Here is a 15,298-nt window from a genome sequence, read left to right on the forward strand (position 1 = left end):
GTTTGTCGTGTTTTTTTGAGCCCTTTAATTTCTTCATCTTCTTTTTGGTCCAATTGGTAGTTTCAACTCTATAGGCCGAAATGCCAATAAAGTTGAAGTGACCAAACAATTAAAAGACTTTTGTGTTAAAAAGTATGCTTAAAAGGAAAAGAAAAGAATCCCACATTACAAATTTTATTATTGTTTTTCTTTTTTTAAGGGAAATAAAGTTTTGCATTACCACTGCCTTTTGACAAGGGATGGGAGAAAATAAATAAATAATAAATACAAAATAAAAAAGAAGTGAAAAGCTTTGTCATAGCTTTGCTATAAAGATGCCTAATTTCTCATCCTTTTAAAGCCCCATTTTTTTTCTTTTTTCACTTTACTTAGTGGAATCAATTTGCCACCAGCTAATGTATTGCTTCATTTTAGCTGGTTTTTTTTGGGTTATTTATTTATTTTCGAAACTAAAGCAGTAAAACGACAAAGAGATGGTGCGTTTTATCATAATTGTTTCACCTTTTTCTAACATTTGCTTAGTGGCCAAGTATCTGAATCAGAATGATGATATGTACTTGTTCTCTTGCTTCTTTCACCATCTTTTTTATTTATTTATTATTTTTCATTACAAACTTGTAATTTTGTGTTTATCAAACTGTATCAAATTTGTTCATATATTTTAATAATTTAACCTTAGTTTTTATGCTTTTCATTAAGTCTTAATAAATAGCTTCTCCTTACTAAATAGTGCTGACTTCAATTTTGTACAAATTTTAATGAATAAGAAAGTAGGTCGTAAAATTTTAGAAAACCTTTAAAGTCCTTGATGTTTCGATAAGTGCACTCTTGAAAAAAAATATAACAAATTAAAAAGATGTGTAAAAAATACGAAACTTATTCTGTTTTAGTGTTTATGTTGAGGTTTATGTGAATGTACTTAAAATAAATGTTTAGGTGAAGAGCTCAACAAGTCATGCTTAACTCGATATCTATATAAGTATACTTTTGGACCAAATTGAGTGTTCCGTTTTATTTTAGTATTTATCTTACTAACTTTGATGATTATGATTATACTTAAACCATAAATAAAGTGAGGATAGATCACTATTGATATATATAATTTTCTCTATATTTAGCCTGAATCTATAGTTTTTTTAAGCAACATTTTTTTTTCATGTTTTGCATAAACTAATAGAAGGAAAATATGTGAAAGTATGTAGATATAGAAATGCAACATTACGTATGCAAAACTCGTTCCATATCAGCTAAAAGTGGAACGATTCATTATCTATAGCTAAGAAAAATACGAGACATATGGGGTGAAACCAAAAGTAAAATTATATAAGCTCAGACTAAAGTAGAACATACTATTGTAAATTATAGAGAGTCTGGGATATTAGAATGATATATTTATAATTATTTTAAAATTTTGGTTTTTAGTAAATGGTTTTAAAAATTAAGCTCATCCGTACAAATTCCTCTTGGACAAAACTAATCACTCTCGGGTTAGGCTAATTTCTTCATTATTTGCCATATTAGAGGGCCGGGCAGCCCAATATTGTGAAGACTGAACCGACCCAAATTTACCCCATTGGGCCTTAGCCCATCATCCGTTGGGCCAAAACAGAGAAATAAGGTCCATGCTTCGAGTTTCCTTCCAACAAAAGCCCAAAAGACTATGAGACTGTGAAAGTATTTATTATTTAGCACCAATAGCATAATAACAACCTAAAGTATGATTTGCATCCCAAATTTTAATCGTAAAAATTAAGGAAAATAGTACTCGTAAAACTTTATCCTTCCAAGTAAAAAAATCATATGCCTAAACTTCTAATTTTAAACTAAGCATTATCATATTCGAAGAGTTATGGAATTTATATAAAGCTTTTTTAATAGAAGAACAATTTTCCAATAATTTACACAGAATACTTATAAGATTTTTTCATCAATCTTTAGGCATATTAGTAAGAATACACTTGTATTTTTACATATATTTTAAAGTAAAATAACATTTGGATTTAATTTTTTAAAGAGCATTTAGATTTTTTTTAAAAGGATTTAGATTTAATTAATGCATGAACTTTTACTTTATCTTATACATATACTTTATTTATTTAAAGTGTGTATGATTTTTGTCTGTTATTTATCATTGCATTTTTTATATTACACTCACAAAGATCTCGAGACACTGCTTCCATAACCAATACCAACTTGGTATATCTCTATGGTTGAAATAGTTACAAGTTTTTTATTTTATTTTATTTTCTTAATGTTGTTTTACCTTTTTTTTTTCTGGATTGACATATAAAAACATTTCTGTTAAAACTTAATAATATTATTAGCAGTTATTTTTTTTAAAAAAATTAAAATGGGTAGTTTCAATGAAAATTTTAAAGATTTATTTTAACAAATTAGAAGTACTTTTTAAAAAAATTTGGTCACTAAAACTAGTTTAATGAGAAAGTCTAAAAACAAATAAAATAATACGAAGCATTTAAAACCTGTCTCACTTGAAAACAAAAATTTCAAAAAGCATCCTTCATTTAATTTACTTTGCTACCATCTCTTATATCTATAGATAATTAATCTGGAGGGCAATTGTGACTTTTCGCTCAAAAGAAAAAGAAAAAGAAAAGGAGAAATAAACAAGAAGCTATTTTGAGAAATAACCTGTGGAACCACGGTACCAAGCATTTCCTCGCCAGCCGCAACTGGAAAATAGCCGAAAGCTTCAAATCTCGATCCGATCGTCGTCTTCCCTGCTCTGCAACAACATTTTTCGCGTAATCGGGAGGCAAAAACTTTTGAATCCGTTGTCTGCCTCCGAAAAGGACCACCGCAAAGGGGAAAAACGAATGTACCTCTGTAAGGAAAGTCTGAAATGACCGATCGATCATTCATTCGAATTTGAGGAAAATATTTCAGATAAAACACAGAGGTAGCAGCGTCGCCTCCGAAATAAATCGGTGAAAGAGATTGCTGCGATCGAACCAGGAGACGAGACGAAGCGATCGATCGATCGATCGATCGAGCGGTAAATCGGAGGAAATAAAGTTGCGGAAGCTTCAATTTAGGGTTTGCAGATTGAATAGTTGAATCAATACTGACAGTTCTAATAATTGATCGATTTCTCGTTTGATCTGACTGTTCATCTTCACAAATTTCTGCCTGGCGCGACTGACAACACGAATGGAGCTTGGCTGGATAAGGAGGAGACAAATCAGTAGAGTGCAGGCGGATGTGACGGCGGAGGTGACGGCGGAGGCCGGCGAGGGGGGCGGCTTGAAGCCGATGGGTGGGCCTCGGCTGTACGCCCTAGGGCGGAGATCGGAGGAGATCACGATGTGATTGTGACTTTCACGCAATGAAAAAGAATATTCTTACCTAAAGTTTAGGCAATCTATAAATACTTGATCGTATTAGAGAACTAAATTAAAAAATATTATTGTTTTTTTTATCGATAAAATTTGGAGAATAATCAAATAATACCAAGCGTAGGAATTTTAACTCACCGCTTTGGTAAAAAATAATAAAGTTTATGTTTATATTCCTTTATAATAATAATAGCAAAAGATATAATAATAATAATAACAACGTTATACTATGATTTAATTTTTCTAATAGTATTAGTTTGTATATATAGTGTATGTATTTTAGAAGGATTTAATACGTCTTCGAATTTTCTCACTAATATATTTAGTCACTATATTTTAAAAGTTTGTGATATGTTTTTGAAATTTTATATTTATGTTTAATGGATCATTGTCGTTGGCTTATTAATTTGTGCCTGAAATTAATCGATGACATAGTTCTTAAACAATATAAGTATCATATAAATATTAAAGTGATAAAATGTTAACTAATTAGACAGAAAATGAGAAATTTAATTAGGAGTATATAGAAAGTTTCTAAAATATAAGGACCAAATCGATCAAATTGAAAGTTTATTGAATTAGACATAACAAGCTCAAAAGTCAAACGTGTATATCTTCAACGAAAATATCGGAGATTCAAATCCTCATACCCACGTTAATTCAAACTAAACTCTAAATACTACTTGTCTTGGTTTTACTTTCACTTAATTACATGTCTAACCATGTAATTCAAACTTCAAAAGGAATTGGTAATTGTATTGTAGGTATTGCCTTCTTTCTAATGACAGCTAAGTCTACCCACTAACTTTTTACCTCCATCCAATCAAATTCTAACTTTCATACCATTTTCCTCTCTCTTCAATCTTTTCTTTAAGGATGTTTTTGTCTCATTGTTTTTTAATTAACTCAAACTTCATAAATTTGAATTTTTTTCACTAGAAGAGGCCGAAATTTTAACCAATTAAATTGAAGAATATGAATTTGTATGATGTATTTTTAGATTAGTTATAGGCATGAATTTGCACGGATTAAGTTTGATTTCTAGTCTAAGATTTTAAAAAGTTGGTATATAAAATAAAACCTAAATTCTCATAAAACTAGTATTATCGATTAACTTGAACATAACTAAATGGTTAAAATATTAGTAATTTTTCGACTCAAATCTCTACCACACATTTGGCATGTTACATTATCAAGAAAAAAAAAAAGTATTACGTCCGGATAAATATAAATTTCACTTCTTAACATTGAGACATGCTAGTTTAACTCAATTTGCCGTTTTATTTAGATCCACGTTTCGAATCCCATTTATATTCAATATATCACAAGTTCAATAACAAGAATTCAAAAAGGAATTTTCACACAACATAAAGCAACCAAACTAGAACATTTAAAACTACAAAAAACCAAAACAACATAAGAGCAAACCAAGCTTAAAATGCATAACTTCACTGAACATAAACATAGGAAAAAAGTATTAAAATTCCCAACATCTTGGTTTAAATCCTCTAGTAATTTCCATATGGTGAGAATCTATAAAAGCCCATACAAAGGCCAGTCAGTTTCAAGGCTACCTATAATAATCTCTCTGAAACAAAGAATACCTTTGAAGTTTGAACTGTGAGTGTGTTCATCTTTGTTCATCAACTCCTACAGTAGAAGTTGGAGAAGTTGCTGCCGTTGGAGATGGGTGGTGCAGAAGCATGGTGGTGGAAGATTGCTGGACAATGGAGCTCTGAAAATGGTGAAACAATGGCAGTTGAAGAAGAAGATGAAGAAGAAGCAGAAGAAAAAGGGAATCCTGATGATGCTGCAGCAGAGAAGAGTGGCACAGAGGCTGTGGGTGGGCTATGGATTTGCCACTCCCATGACCCAACCCCCAAATTCCTCATCTCTGTTGCTCTTTCCTGCATTGAAAATTTTCAATGGAGTTACTATTTCACAGCTAACAGTCAGAAGATCAAAGGAAGGAAAAAAAAAAAAGACAATACATAGTCCATTCAATTAAAATAAATGATCGCAGATCGCGCGTGAACCATATCTACGATCGCGTTGGTGGGTGAATGTGAATGGACGAAGTACGTACGCTTCAACTAAAATAAGACAAGAGTGTGGACCTCACGTAATAAAACAATATATCTACTGATTGTGTACTACAATTAGTCCTTTCAACTAAAATAAATGAATAGTGTGGATCACAGGTGATAAAATAATATATCCACCGTTTACGTCTTTTGAATATATACTATTGTAGTCCCCCAACTATAATAAATGAATGGCGTGGACCTCACACAATAAAATAGTAGGTTGAATTATAAGTTTGCTAAATGAACTTTCAGAGTTTTCTAATAGGTATCGAAATTTCAATATTGTGCTTAATAATAAGTCTCTTAACTATAAAAAGTGCATGATGGTCCTCAAATTTTCAATTTTGTGTCTAATAGGCAATTCTAAAAAATGTCTAATAAGTTAAGGATGGGTTGAATATATAAAATTTGAAAAATTCAAGAATCTAGGGATACTTTTTGAAATTCAAACAGTATATCTATCCATGGATATTGATTTATTGAATATGTAGAACAGAGATCACATGGTTTGGTAAACTTTGTTGGAAAATGGTGCATTACCCTCGCGATGGGAAAGAAACTGGAGTTTGAAACATTCCAAGAAGAATGGTAATCAGATGGCACTGCAAAGCCATATGCCTGAGATGATCGAATTGCTGCTGAAACAGAGTTTTCAAGCTGCCAATAGAGCTAGATGTTAGGCAGACATGAAAGGGGAAATAGAAGGAATGCCAGAAGTCAGTTTCGAGACTTACCGTCGCTCTTCTATCGACGAGAAAGTCGTGCAAGCCGTGATGAAAGCCATTGCCATAAATGTCAATGCTCTCACTTTGGGCGTCAGAAAGATTGTTTGGGGGAGCAATTCCCAAGTTCAGGTCAAGAATCTGGTTGTCTTCTGCAAGCGTGAAAGGAAGACGGTTTTCGATACCGATTATTACTCATATCTCGATCAAGCTAACGGGCTTCTTGAGAACTAGAAGTACAGAATGACAAAGAGCAAACAGCAAAAAATTGTATGAACAGGGAAGGACCAGACCTCCTGCATCAGTCTCAGAAGCCATCTCAGCCACATAAGAACTTGGTTCAAAATTGGTAACAGCCTCCTTCCCATTGCATCTCAAGGCAGCCTTGTCATAAGCTCTAATTAAACAGCAAAATATCAAGTTTAAAAGAAAGGGTTTAAGTTAGAAATGCTAATTAACTTGAATAATTTGGGAAGACCTTGCAGCCTCTATCTCACTATCAAAGAGACCAAGATAAATGTACCTACAAAGAAAGAAAGAACAAAAAGAAGACAAAAAACAGCTGAATTGAAGTGAAGACAAAAATCTCAGAAACATTAGCCAAAAAACGCAGAAAACAAAGTCTAAGGATGTTTCTCTTCAAAATGTAAGACCATGTAATAGTTTTGACTCACTTCTTGCCCAGAAACTGGCCCATCCGAGCTTCCCATCGCCCACATTTATGCAGAGTCACTCCCCTGTATTTCGAGCTCCCCCTCGAAAATCCGGTGCTATGGCGACGAAGAATATGAACAAACTCTTCCTTGGTGAAATTACTCATCTGGGGAGGTGTTAATGGCAGCCAAAGAAAAGCTCCTAATCAATGGCGTTAAAAGAGAATTTGAATTTCTGACAAGAACAAGTATTATCTTAGGCTAGCCCACCTGCTTAATATCTTCATCATAATCACTGACATTGAAATTAATGTCTGCGTCGATCCCACGGAACTTGATCGCCGCCCGATCATATGCCCTGAGATGGAAAATCAAAATTCTGAGAGAAATCCAACGGAAAATGGCCAAATAACGAAGAAGAAAAGTGGTTTCTGTTACCTAGCAGCAGCATGAGCAGTATCGAAACCACCTGAAGTAAGTAAGAAACAGCCATAGCCATGGACAAGATTTTGATCAGAAGGATGAAATGGAATCGAAATTCGAAACAAGAAAATCAAGAAATCAGAAATGTCTGTACCCAAATAAACCTGTTTCCCGCAGTCCCTGTAACGAGCAGAAAATATCCTCAAGAATGGCATAGAATGGCGGATTCAAATTCAAGCAACCTTTAAGGAGAAGGAATTTTCGGGGAATAAAAGCCTTACCAAATATGCGATTCCCATCTTCCTGTTCTTCGATAAAAGGTAACCCCACGATACTGCGAACTTCGAGACCTTGGACCCCGCCGGTTCTTCCTTATCGGCTGATGCTGTTGCTGCGCCGGCTGTACCGTTGCTCCCCGCTCCGGCACGCCGCCGCGATAACCATATTCCGGCCGAGAAACCTCCGGCCACCGCTTCTGAGAACTCGAACCAGAAGAGAATCCGCCCGTCAACGGGAAGAGCTGCATCGTCTGGTCGCGGCGGTCATCGGAAAGACTGAGCGATTTGGCCGTTAAGCTTTCTTGAACCGCGTTGAAAGAATAGGGGAAAGCCTCATCGGCGTTGGAGGAGGAGTCCTCATCGCCGGTGGTGCTGGCGGAAGGATCGCCGTTAACGACGGAGGACGAATTGAAGCTTCCGGTGCTTTCCATTCTGTTCGCCGGAAACTGCAGCATCTTCCCAGTAACCATCTCAACAGAATCGAAGGCCGACCCAGATGAAACAAATTCGAGATTAAGATCCAGCATTGGGTTTGAAGCTCCCCCTTCTGCAAAAACCATGGAAATCAAAGCATAATTGCGAAACCAAAGAAATCAACCCATCATCACAACACTTCAATCGTCACTCAATCAGAGAACCATTGTGGAAGAAACTGATAAAAAAATGGATGGGAAAGAAGAAGAAGAAGAAGAAGGAGAAGAAGAAAACAATGGAGATATTTCAAAAAAGTGGAAGTGGGTCACCAGTAAACAGACTCATAACTGTTTCAGAGTGATTTTGACGGGCAGAGAGAGAGAGAGAAAGTGGGAGAAGTCGTTTATTTATTGGAGGTGGAGCTCCATTTCCATGGCGATGGATGAAGAAGGAGAAAAGGGGAGGTGGGGGTCACTAAAAACTACACTTGTTCTTCAATTTTCTGTTGTTTTTTTGAAAGAAAACAATGAAAACTGTGTGGAGGTTAAATCAATCAGACCAATGGACACCGATTGTGACTGAGACCACTCTCTGCTTCTCTCTCTCTCTCTAGACTACTCTTCTTCTTCCCTTTTTTGAGATTGGGTTTAAAATATACATTATATGCTTTAATATAGTACATCCTTTTTTAAGCAAAATAATGGCACATTTTTTGGAATGTGCAAGAAGGGAAAAAGAGAAAAAGAAAGAACAAGTTTGTACATGAGAATGATGCAATTTGTACAATTAAATGTAAAATATGAACAAATAAGTGAAACAATGACTTGCGTTTTTCTAAAGAAAATAGTTTGCACATGATTGCTTGTGGGGAAGTAAATCGAAAGCTTGTTGAGTATAATAGGGTGTGGTTTGAATTTGAGGAATTTAAAAGGACCCTTGGAAAAGTTTTCTTTAAACTGATGGGTTAAATTATAAGTTTGGTCTTCAATTTAGTAATTAGTAGAGATGTTTACAAGATCGAATGGGGCGGACTCATTTAATTCCCCATTCCTGTAAAATTTCTCAAGGGCGAGGATTTCTCCAGAATTCAGAGCGGGATTCCTCGCAAATTTTTTTCTGTTTATTCTTTTATTTAAAAATTATTTATCAATAAAATATCTTTTCTACATAAATTTCTAATCAATCAACGATGAAACTTCACTTACACATGCTCTAAATCCTCCTCTTTAGGTGGGTGGGGAAGAATCTAACTTTCTTTTTAGTATATGTGTATATAGGAAGAATAATAAGATTTTTTAGTGTATCTACCGTCCCGGTCTTTATCCTCCTCCCCGCGAGTAATTTAAATGAAGATTCTCCACCCCATTCTAAGCACCTAAATTTTATTTATTGAACAATAAGGGTGTAAATAGGTCCTCTAAACATTTAAAAAGTGTTCAACAAGTCCTTCAATTTTTGATTTTGAATATAATATATCTCTTATTTGTGAGATGATTTTAAAAAGTTGAGCAACTTATTAAATATAAAATTGATCAATACCATATTAGAAACTTCATAGGTTTAGGAATTTGTGCAATATTGAAAGTTTAAAATTTTAGACTTTTTTTTTTTCTTAAAGTCAGAACTTGTTAGATACAACTCTCAAAGTTAGATATCAAACTTGTAATGTGTATTTAATATGCAGACATTCAATTTTTTTTATTGAATTTTAATAAACATTTTGTTGGAGGGGAAAACCATTTTGTCTCGTGGAGGATGCAGGGAGGATAGTTACACCGCGGCTCGAGACGATCGAGTCAGAAGAACAGAATGATCAATAGGTAGCACGATCTCAGATACTTGTTCCACCCCAGGAACAACCAACTTTACTTAGCAAAAAACAGGGTGCAGATACCCAAACTCTGCACAACCAACACGACCATCTTCGATAGGAATAGCAGAAATTCGACATGCTCAACTGCCGGTCGAACGTACTATCAGACACCCAAGCTTTATAATTGGGGGTCCCACTCTGCAGTCAGGTATATGATTCTATCTCGGTCTTAATATCACAGTCGATCTCTTTACCGACTTCAGCGTCGGAGTGTTTGGTATCTTGTACAAGTCATTCTTTCAGCTAGCTCCGATTCATTCGTTCGCTCAATCGGTCCACCTCAACTTGATTGGTCTGAGATCATATTTTGTTGTACAAACACATTTCACAAACATTTTCTACCACTACGCAAAATAATATATTTAAATATGGAAAACTAATGATCATTAATCGCTTTTATGCAAATCCCTAAGGAAAAAAGAGATCCACTTTTTAGAGACGCTTGAAAACTTTCTCCCTGCATTGCATAAACCCTTCCCCAAAAGGGCATCAAGTCTCTCACACAATCTCTAAATATAATTGCAATTAAATTTTGTTTAATTATAGATAAGTGTTTTTATCTCTAATTACATAATTCATAACAAAATGAAACATCTAAAATTTATAGTCACCGTAAATCGACTAACTTACTTTTGGAAAAAAATTAGGTATATGGCAGAAAAAAGATGGATCCTATAGTCTAACAAAGAAACCTACAAATAAGACAACAAGAATTGGGCGCCAGATCAAACGTTATACCGTCATAAATATCACTCTGAAAAAAATAATCAGATTGGAAGACAAACACTTTATGTCTAACTAATTTATCAAAAAAGAAAAAAGGAAAAAAGCTAAAGCACGGCAAACAATTGATGCCAAGACAAGAATGGATATTAAATATAAAATTATAAGCTAAAACATAATAATAATAACAACAACAACAAAATTAAAAGAAAAAACCATGTGTTTTTTATGGTCAGGCATACAGAATATGTACGGTACGGTGCATTGGAATTTAATGTCAATAGCTTTTGCGGTACAAAAATTATAACTTTGTCATTGATTAGGACGTCAACTCTTGAAGTTAAAAAAACTTATAATATTTTTAACAAGAGAAAAATATTTATTATAATTAAATCAATATTTCGGATAAATTAATATTTGTGTTAAAAAAACAAAAAGAAAGCGGAAAGTGAGATTTTGCATTTTCTATGTTACGAAAACAGAAAAACTTCATAAAAAAAAGATGGTTAATTTCCGAAAGATGGGGCCTCAATAATAGTCGTTACAAATTCCTCTGGCCTAAAGAGGAATATTAAATTAGCAAAATTTAGAAAAATATATTAATAAATTAAATTTGTTAACGATAAATAACAATAATAGAAAATTGATATACCTAGGCATTTATTTCAAGCACCAATTGAAATAAAAATCCCACCTTTTCCATTTACTCTCATTTAAATTAAAAAAAAAAAAGGTACCCCCAATTCTTGTCCTAATTTAGTGCATCATTCCCACCTGCCATATCAAATTATATAAATTTTCAATAAGTCGCCCACTACAGTTACCACCATTCCACCTAAATTTTCCCCAAAATCTTCCTAAAAAGCACAAAAAGAATACAAATGCTACAAAGTCTATTATAAATACAATTACAATTTCTTCCCCGCGATTATTTTTCTTTTCGAAATTCTAGAAATTTTGAAAACGACACCATCAGATTTGTTATTATATCAGTTTCATGGTCAACTTTATATTTCAATTTCATTTCATTTCACCTACTAAAAGGAATATCTATAAATTTTGTATTGTATTTTTAATCCTTGGAAAAAAACAGATGCAAGTGAAGGCCGAAGGGTACGGCATAGAGAGCACCGTACCAGACAGGCCCAGTTCTACTTCAGGAGAGGACTGCGACATGAAACATAACACTGGGCCGTAAGATAGCCCACCTGTTTACAAATAATGGGCTGGACTGGAAATATGGGCCGTAAAAGGAAGGCCCAGTTCCACGCTCGCTCTCAAACAACAACAAAAAACTTATCTGCATCATTCTTGGCATACCAAGAAGCACATAGACAATATAACAGTAAATAAGTCAACAAAAATAATCAAATACCAAAACAACACATGATGATAACCTCAAAACTATAGTGATCCATTTCAGTGGAAAAAAAAAGCTTAGTTTCAGGATGACCCAACAAACCAACCAGGAAACAGAGGATAGGAATATAGATTAAAATTATATGAGAAATAATCTATGTTGTGCAAATGCTACAACCCACTTAGAAAATACCTAAAATCACATGAAGATGAACATTCATTGCAAAAATGGAGGACCTATAAGCATCATCATCATCAAATAGTAAACAAAATATTCAAAATTAAAATATAAGTTGACAGTGTAAAACAAAAAACTGAACTGCAACCTCCTAAGCTCTTCAGATGTTCAATTTCATTTCCAAAAATAAATACTCTTCCACCAAGACAAGAAAGGAGGCAAGGAAGTAGGAGGAGCTCTAGAACCCAACCTTTATAATATGGACTATTACCTTTGTTGGGGTCGTTAACCCACCTACTTCCCTCCATGACGCAAAACGGAAAAGGCACCAACAGCAGCGTACAAAATTTAATTAACAAACTAAGGTCTATGAAATTGTCAAAGATAAACGAGTTCACTGGGAGACACCGAGCCACTTGGAGAAGTTCTCAAACTCGGTGTAATCGCTGTCCGAAATCATTGTCTGGTACCATGCTTTGCCTGCTGCCTTAATTGCTGAGGCATCCTCCTGAAAACAACACGGGAACAAAAGGGTCAGTAACGGTCTCAATATCAAACCATGAAAAAAGCAAGAAACTCATCCTACATTCATCTAAGATAAATGACATATTCGAACACGCCCTAAAACTGGCGAGTAATATTCAACTATAAAGAAAGCATGAGCATACACTATAAAACCGATTTAATTAAAATACAGACTATTAAATAGAAATGCGATTCATGACACCAGGAAGTAAACTGTGGAAACTAGTTAACTCTAATAACATTCAAGGTTCCAAGAAATGAATGGATCAAAATTTCACAGATACTTCATCAATGTCGTATGAAACAGATGCTATCTATCATTCAAAAATAGGAGTTCTCAATTATATGGGTGGAAAAGGTGAAATTATGAAAATGTGAAGTATAAATCTAAATGAATAAAGTGACAACAAAAACCTTGCAAAGCAGAAAATTCTCATCCACCAAGTTGAAAGCGGCACACGAATACAATACTACAAACGGTCTAACAAAATTCTAGAACCTTGTATAGAAAACAATATGGTTCCAAGTTCCACCACATCTTAATCAAATGACAGCAGAATGCATGGCTGCAAATATTTACGGTTCCTAGTGCAATACTATGATCTAATCATCTCACTGCAGACAGAATATAGAATCGTATTTTGAACTGTCATCATAACATTTGAATAGCATTATTTCCAAATTCCACAAAAGAACCGCAAATCATATGAAGCGATAAAAAACCTTTAACATATTTCGTTGATAAACAACCAAAGAGTAACAAAAAATTATATATCCGGAAAATAAAATTTAAGAGATACCTTGGGGATAATGTTCCTCTTCTTGTCAAGCTTTTCCTTCTTAGCTTTCACGCGCTGTGCCTCAGCCAATAAAGACATCCTCCTTGCAGTCTTAGCATATGGGTTAAGCCTCAACATGGAGTTAAGGTTCTTGAGAGGGTTCTTCTTCAATGAAGGTCTCTTCACATCCTTCTTGATGGGCTTAACAACAGATTGTACTTCATCGGAATTGATGATCCTAGCCAAATCAGCGTTAACCATCTTGGACCTCGGAAGCACGTAGCCCTTTTTCTTCTCAGATGGTTTCTCAAAAGATCCATAAATGGAGTCAAGCTTCTCAAAAGCAGTCTTAGTCCAGATGACAAATCTCCCAAGGTGACCTCCAGGAGCGAGCTTCAGAAGATTAAGCCTCTCCACATTCACCACTTCGATGCCAGGAATGTTGCGGAAGGCCTTAACTAGCTTAGCCCCTTCAGTGCCATAAACAATCAGCGGACCCTTGCGCGAAATGTAGCGACGGTTCCTCATCTTACCCTTACCCGGACGAATGGCGTGGCTATCCTTGGCCTTCTCTGCATCAGGGAATGCGCCGATCTGCTTCAAAACCTTAATAGCAGCAGAGGTCTTCTCGATTCCTTCAGCCGAGTCGCTAATCACAAGAGGCATTTCCGGAACAGACTCGATCCGGTGCCCACGGGCCATAACCAAAGAAGGAATAGCAGATGCAGCAATGGCAGAAACAACAGCGTACCTCTTTTGATTCACGTTGATCTTTCTGTGCCATCGGCGCCAGATCTTAGTCGGAGCAAACATACGCCCACCACGACACATGTTTCCGAAGGCACCCTGACCGGCACGATGAGTACCGCCACCAGGAACACGGGGGATACGAGACACAGCTCGTCCAGTACCCCATGACTCGGCGGAAGTTTGATGCCCTGCGCGCTTGCTCACAGCATAGGGTTGGCGGCTGTTCTTCGAGATATTCGCATGAACAAAGTTAACGATATCGGGACGAATGGAAGCTTTCATCACATCAGGTAAATGCACCGTCGGCGCAGAATCTGTGGCCATGTCGCCTTCGAGAGATTGAACGGCGACGAGCGGACGAGCGGCTGCGGCGGCCATTTTGGGCGGGGGAGTGCGAGCCGGAGCAATAAAACTAGGGTTTCTTCTTAGTAAACAATGAGAAGGGATCATCGAGTGAATTTATATGTGCGTGTTGAGGTTGGGAACAGAATTAGGGTTTTTTTAATTTGGGCCAAGGATCCGGAGCCCATGTGATGGTTCGTCTCTGAAGTCCGATTTTATAAGCCCAGTCCAATTTTAAAAGGTAATCTGAAATTGGGCTAGCCCATGGGCTCTTCAAATCCAGCCCATTAAGAGACTAACCTGAAGATTTGCCTGCTTGATCTGGCATGTGATTTTCCTGCTTGATCCTACACAACTTGTTCATCGAAGCTTTTCATTTTTCTTTTCATTCTTTTTTTCTCTTTTTAATGGTTTCATTTTCAATCCTTAGACTTTGTAACTTATCATTATTATTATTTTTAGTTCAGCAATACGTTGGGTGAGGACTCAAAGCTTTCAAACTTTTAGTAGATGATATATATAGTTAATCTATGCTAAAATTTACTTTTGTAAATTTATATTAGGTATGGTTGTGAGTTTGATAAATATCACCACCAATACATTAATACAAAATTTTGTGGATGTTATATCACATATATCATTGTTTGGGTTGCGTGTTCATTGAAAGTATATTAGACTTCAATTTTCCTGGGATAAGCTTTAAAGTTTTACCTTTTGATTCAAAATTTAAAAGTAATGGTTGCTTTTGAAAATTTCTATTAGTCTTTTGCTACTTTTACAAATGCAAAAAAGAAAAAAAAAATGGTTTGACAACACTTTTTCAATATAGCATTTGA

At 35.3% G+C, this 15,298-nt stretch overlaps 2 protein-coding genes and 1 long non-coding RNA gene across 4 annotated transcripts; all 3 read right to left on the reverse strand.

The window, feature by feature from the left end:
* Positions 1-1,302: 1,302 nt before the first annotated feature.
* On the reverse strand, positions 1,303-3,570 carry LOC111014968 (uncharacterized). Of its 2 annotated transcripts, none has more exons than XR_002601958.2 (2): positions 2,653-3,570; positions 1,303-1,636 (listed from the first exon to the last, which is right to left on the reverse strand). It is a non-coding gene; the product is annotated as an uncharacterized LOC111014968 (long non-coding RNA). The 2 variants fall into 2 exon arrangements; XR_015790717.1 differs by having other exon boundaries at positions 1,303-1,666.
* A 1,203-nt stretch (positions 3,571-4,773) lies between these two features.
* Positions 4,774-8,573, reverse strand: LOC111014967 (APETALA2-like protein 3). Its single transcript, XM_022289849.2, has 10 exons — positions 7,523-8,573; positions 7,396-7,421; positions 7,257-7,287; positions 7,089-7,176; positions 6,840-6,985; positions 6,644-6,688; positions 6,459-6,562; positions 6,178-6,317; positions 5,984-6,100; positions 4,774-5,263 (listed from the first exon to the last, which is right to left on the reverse strand). The coding sequence occupies exons 1-10, from the start codon at positions 8,077-8,079 to the stop codon at positions 5,000-5,002; spliced, it is 1,518 nt and encodes a 505-aa protein (XP_022145541.1). The 5' UTR covers positions 8,080-8,573; the 3' UTR covers positions 4,774-4,999.
* Positions 8,574-12,203: 3,630 nt separating this feature from the next.
* Positions 12,204-14,562, reverse strand: LOC111015034 (large ribosomal subunit protein uL4). Its single transcript, XM_022289941.2, has 2 exons — positions 13,392-14,562; positions 12,204-12,574 (listed from the first exon to the last, which is right to left on the reverse strand). Exons 1-2 carry the CDS (start codon positions 14,496-14,498, stop codon positions 12,461-12,463), a joined length of 1,221 nt encoding a protein of 406 aa, XP_022145633.1. The 5' UTR covers positions 14,499-14,562; the 3' UTR covers positions 12,204-12,460.
* Between the last annotated feature and the right edge of the window lie 736 nt (positions 14,563-15,298).

The sequence above is a fragment of the Momordica charantia genome (assembly GCF_013281855.1).
Source record: "Momordica charantia cultivar OHB3-1 chromosome 5 unlocalized genomic scaffold, Mcharantia_2.0 BLBB01000005.1, whole genome shotgun sequence".
Classification (NCBI taxonomy): domain Eukaryota; kingdom Viridiplantae; phylum Streptophyta; class Magnoliopsida; order Cucurbitales; family Cucurbitaceae; genus Momordica; species Momordica charantia.

Coding starts and splice junctions, on each gene's coding strand:
- LOC111014967 (XM_022289849.2), bottom strand. CDS start 8,079: ATGGTTTTTGCAGAAGGGGGAGCTTCAAACCCAATGCTGGATCTTAAT. Junction 7,288..7,395: donor CGGGAAACAGGTTTATTTGG/GTACAGACATTT, acceptor TACTTACTTCAG/GTGGTTTCGATACTGCTCAT. Junction 6,986..7,088: donor ATGATGAAGATATTAAGCAG/GTGGGCTAGCCT, acceptor ACACCTCCCCAG/ATGAGTAATTTCACCAAGGA.
- LOC111015034 (XM_022289941.2), bottom strand. CDS start 14,498: ATGGCCGCCGCAGCCGCTCGTCCGCTCGTCGCCGTTCAATCTCTCGAA. Junction 12,575..13,391: donor AGAGGAACATTATCCCCAAG/GTATCTCTTAAA, acceptor TGTTGTTTTCAG/GAGGATGCCTCAGCAATTAA.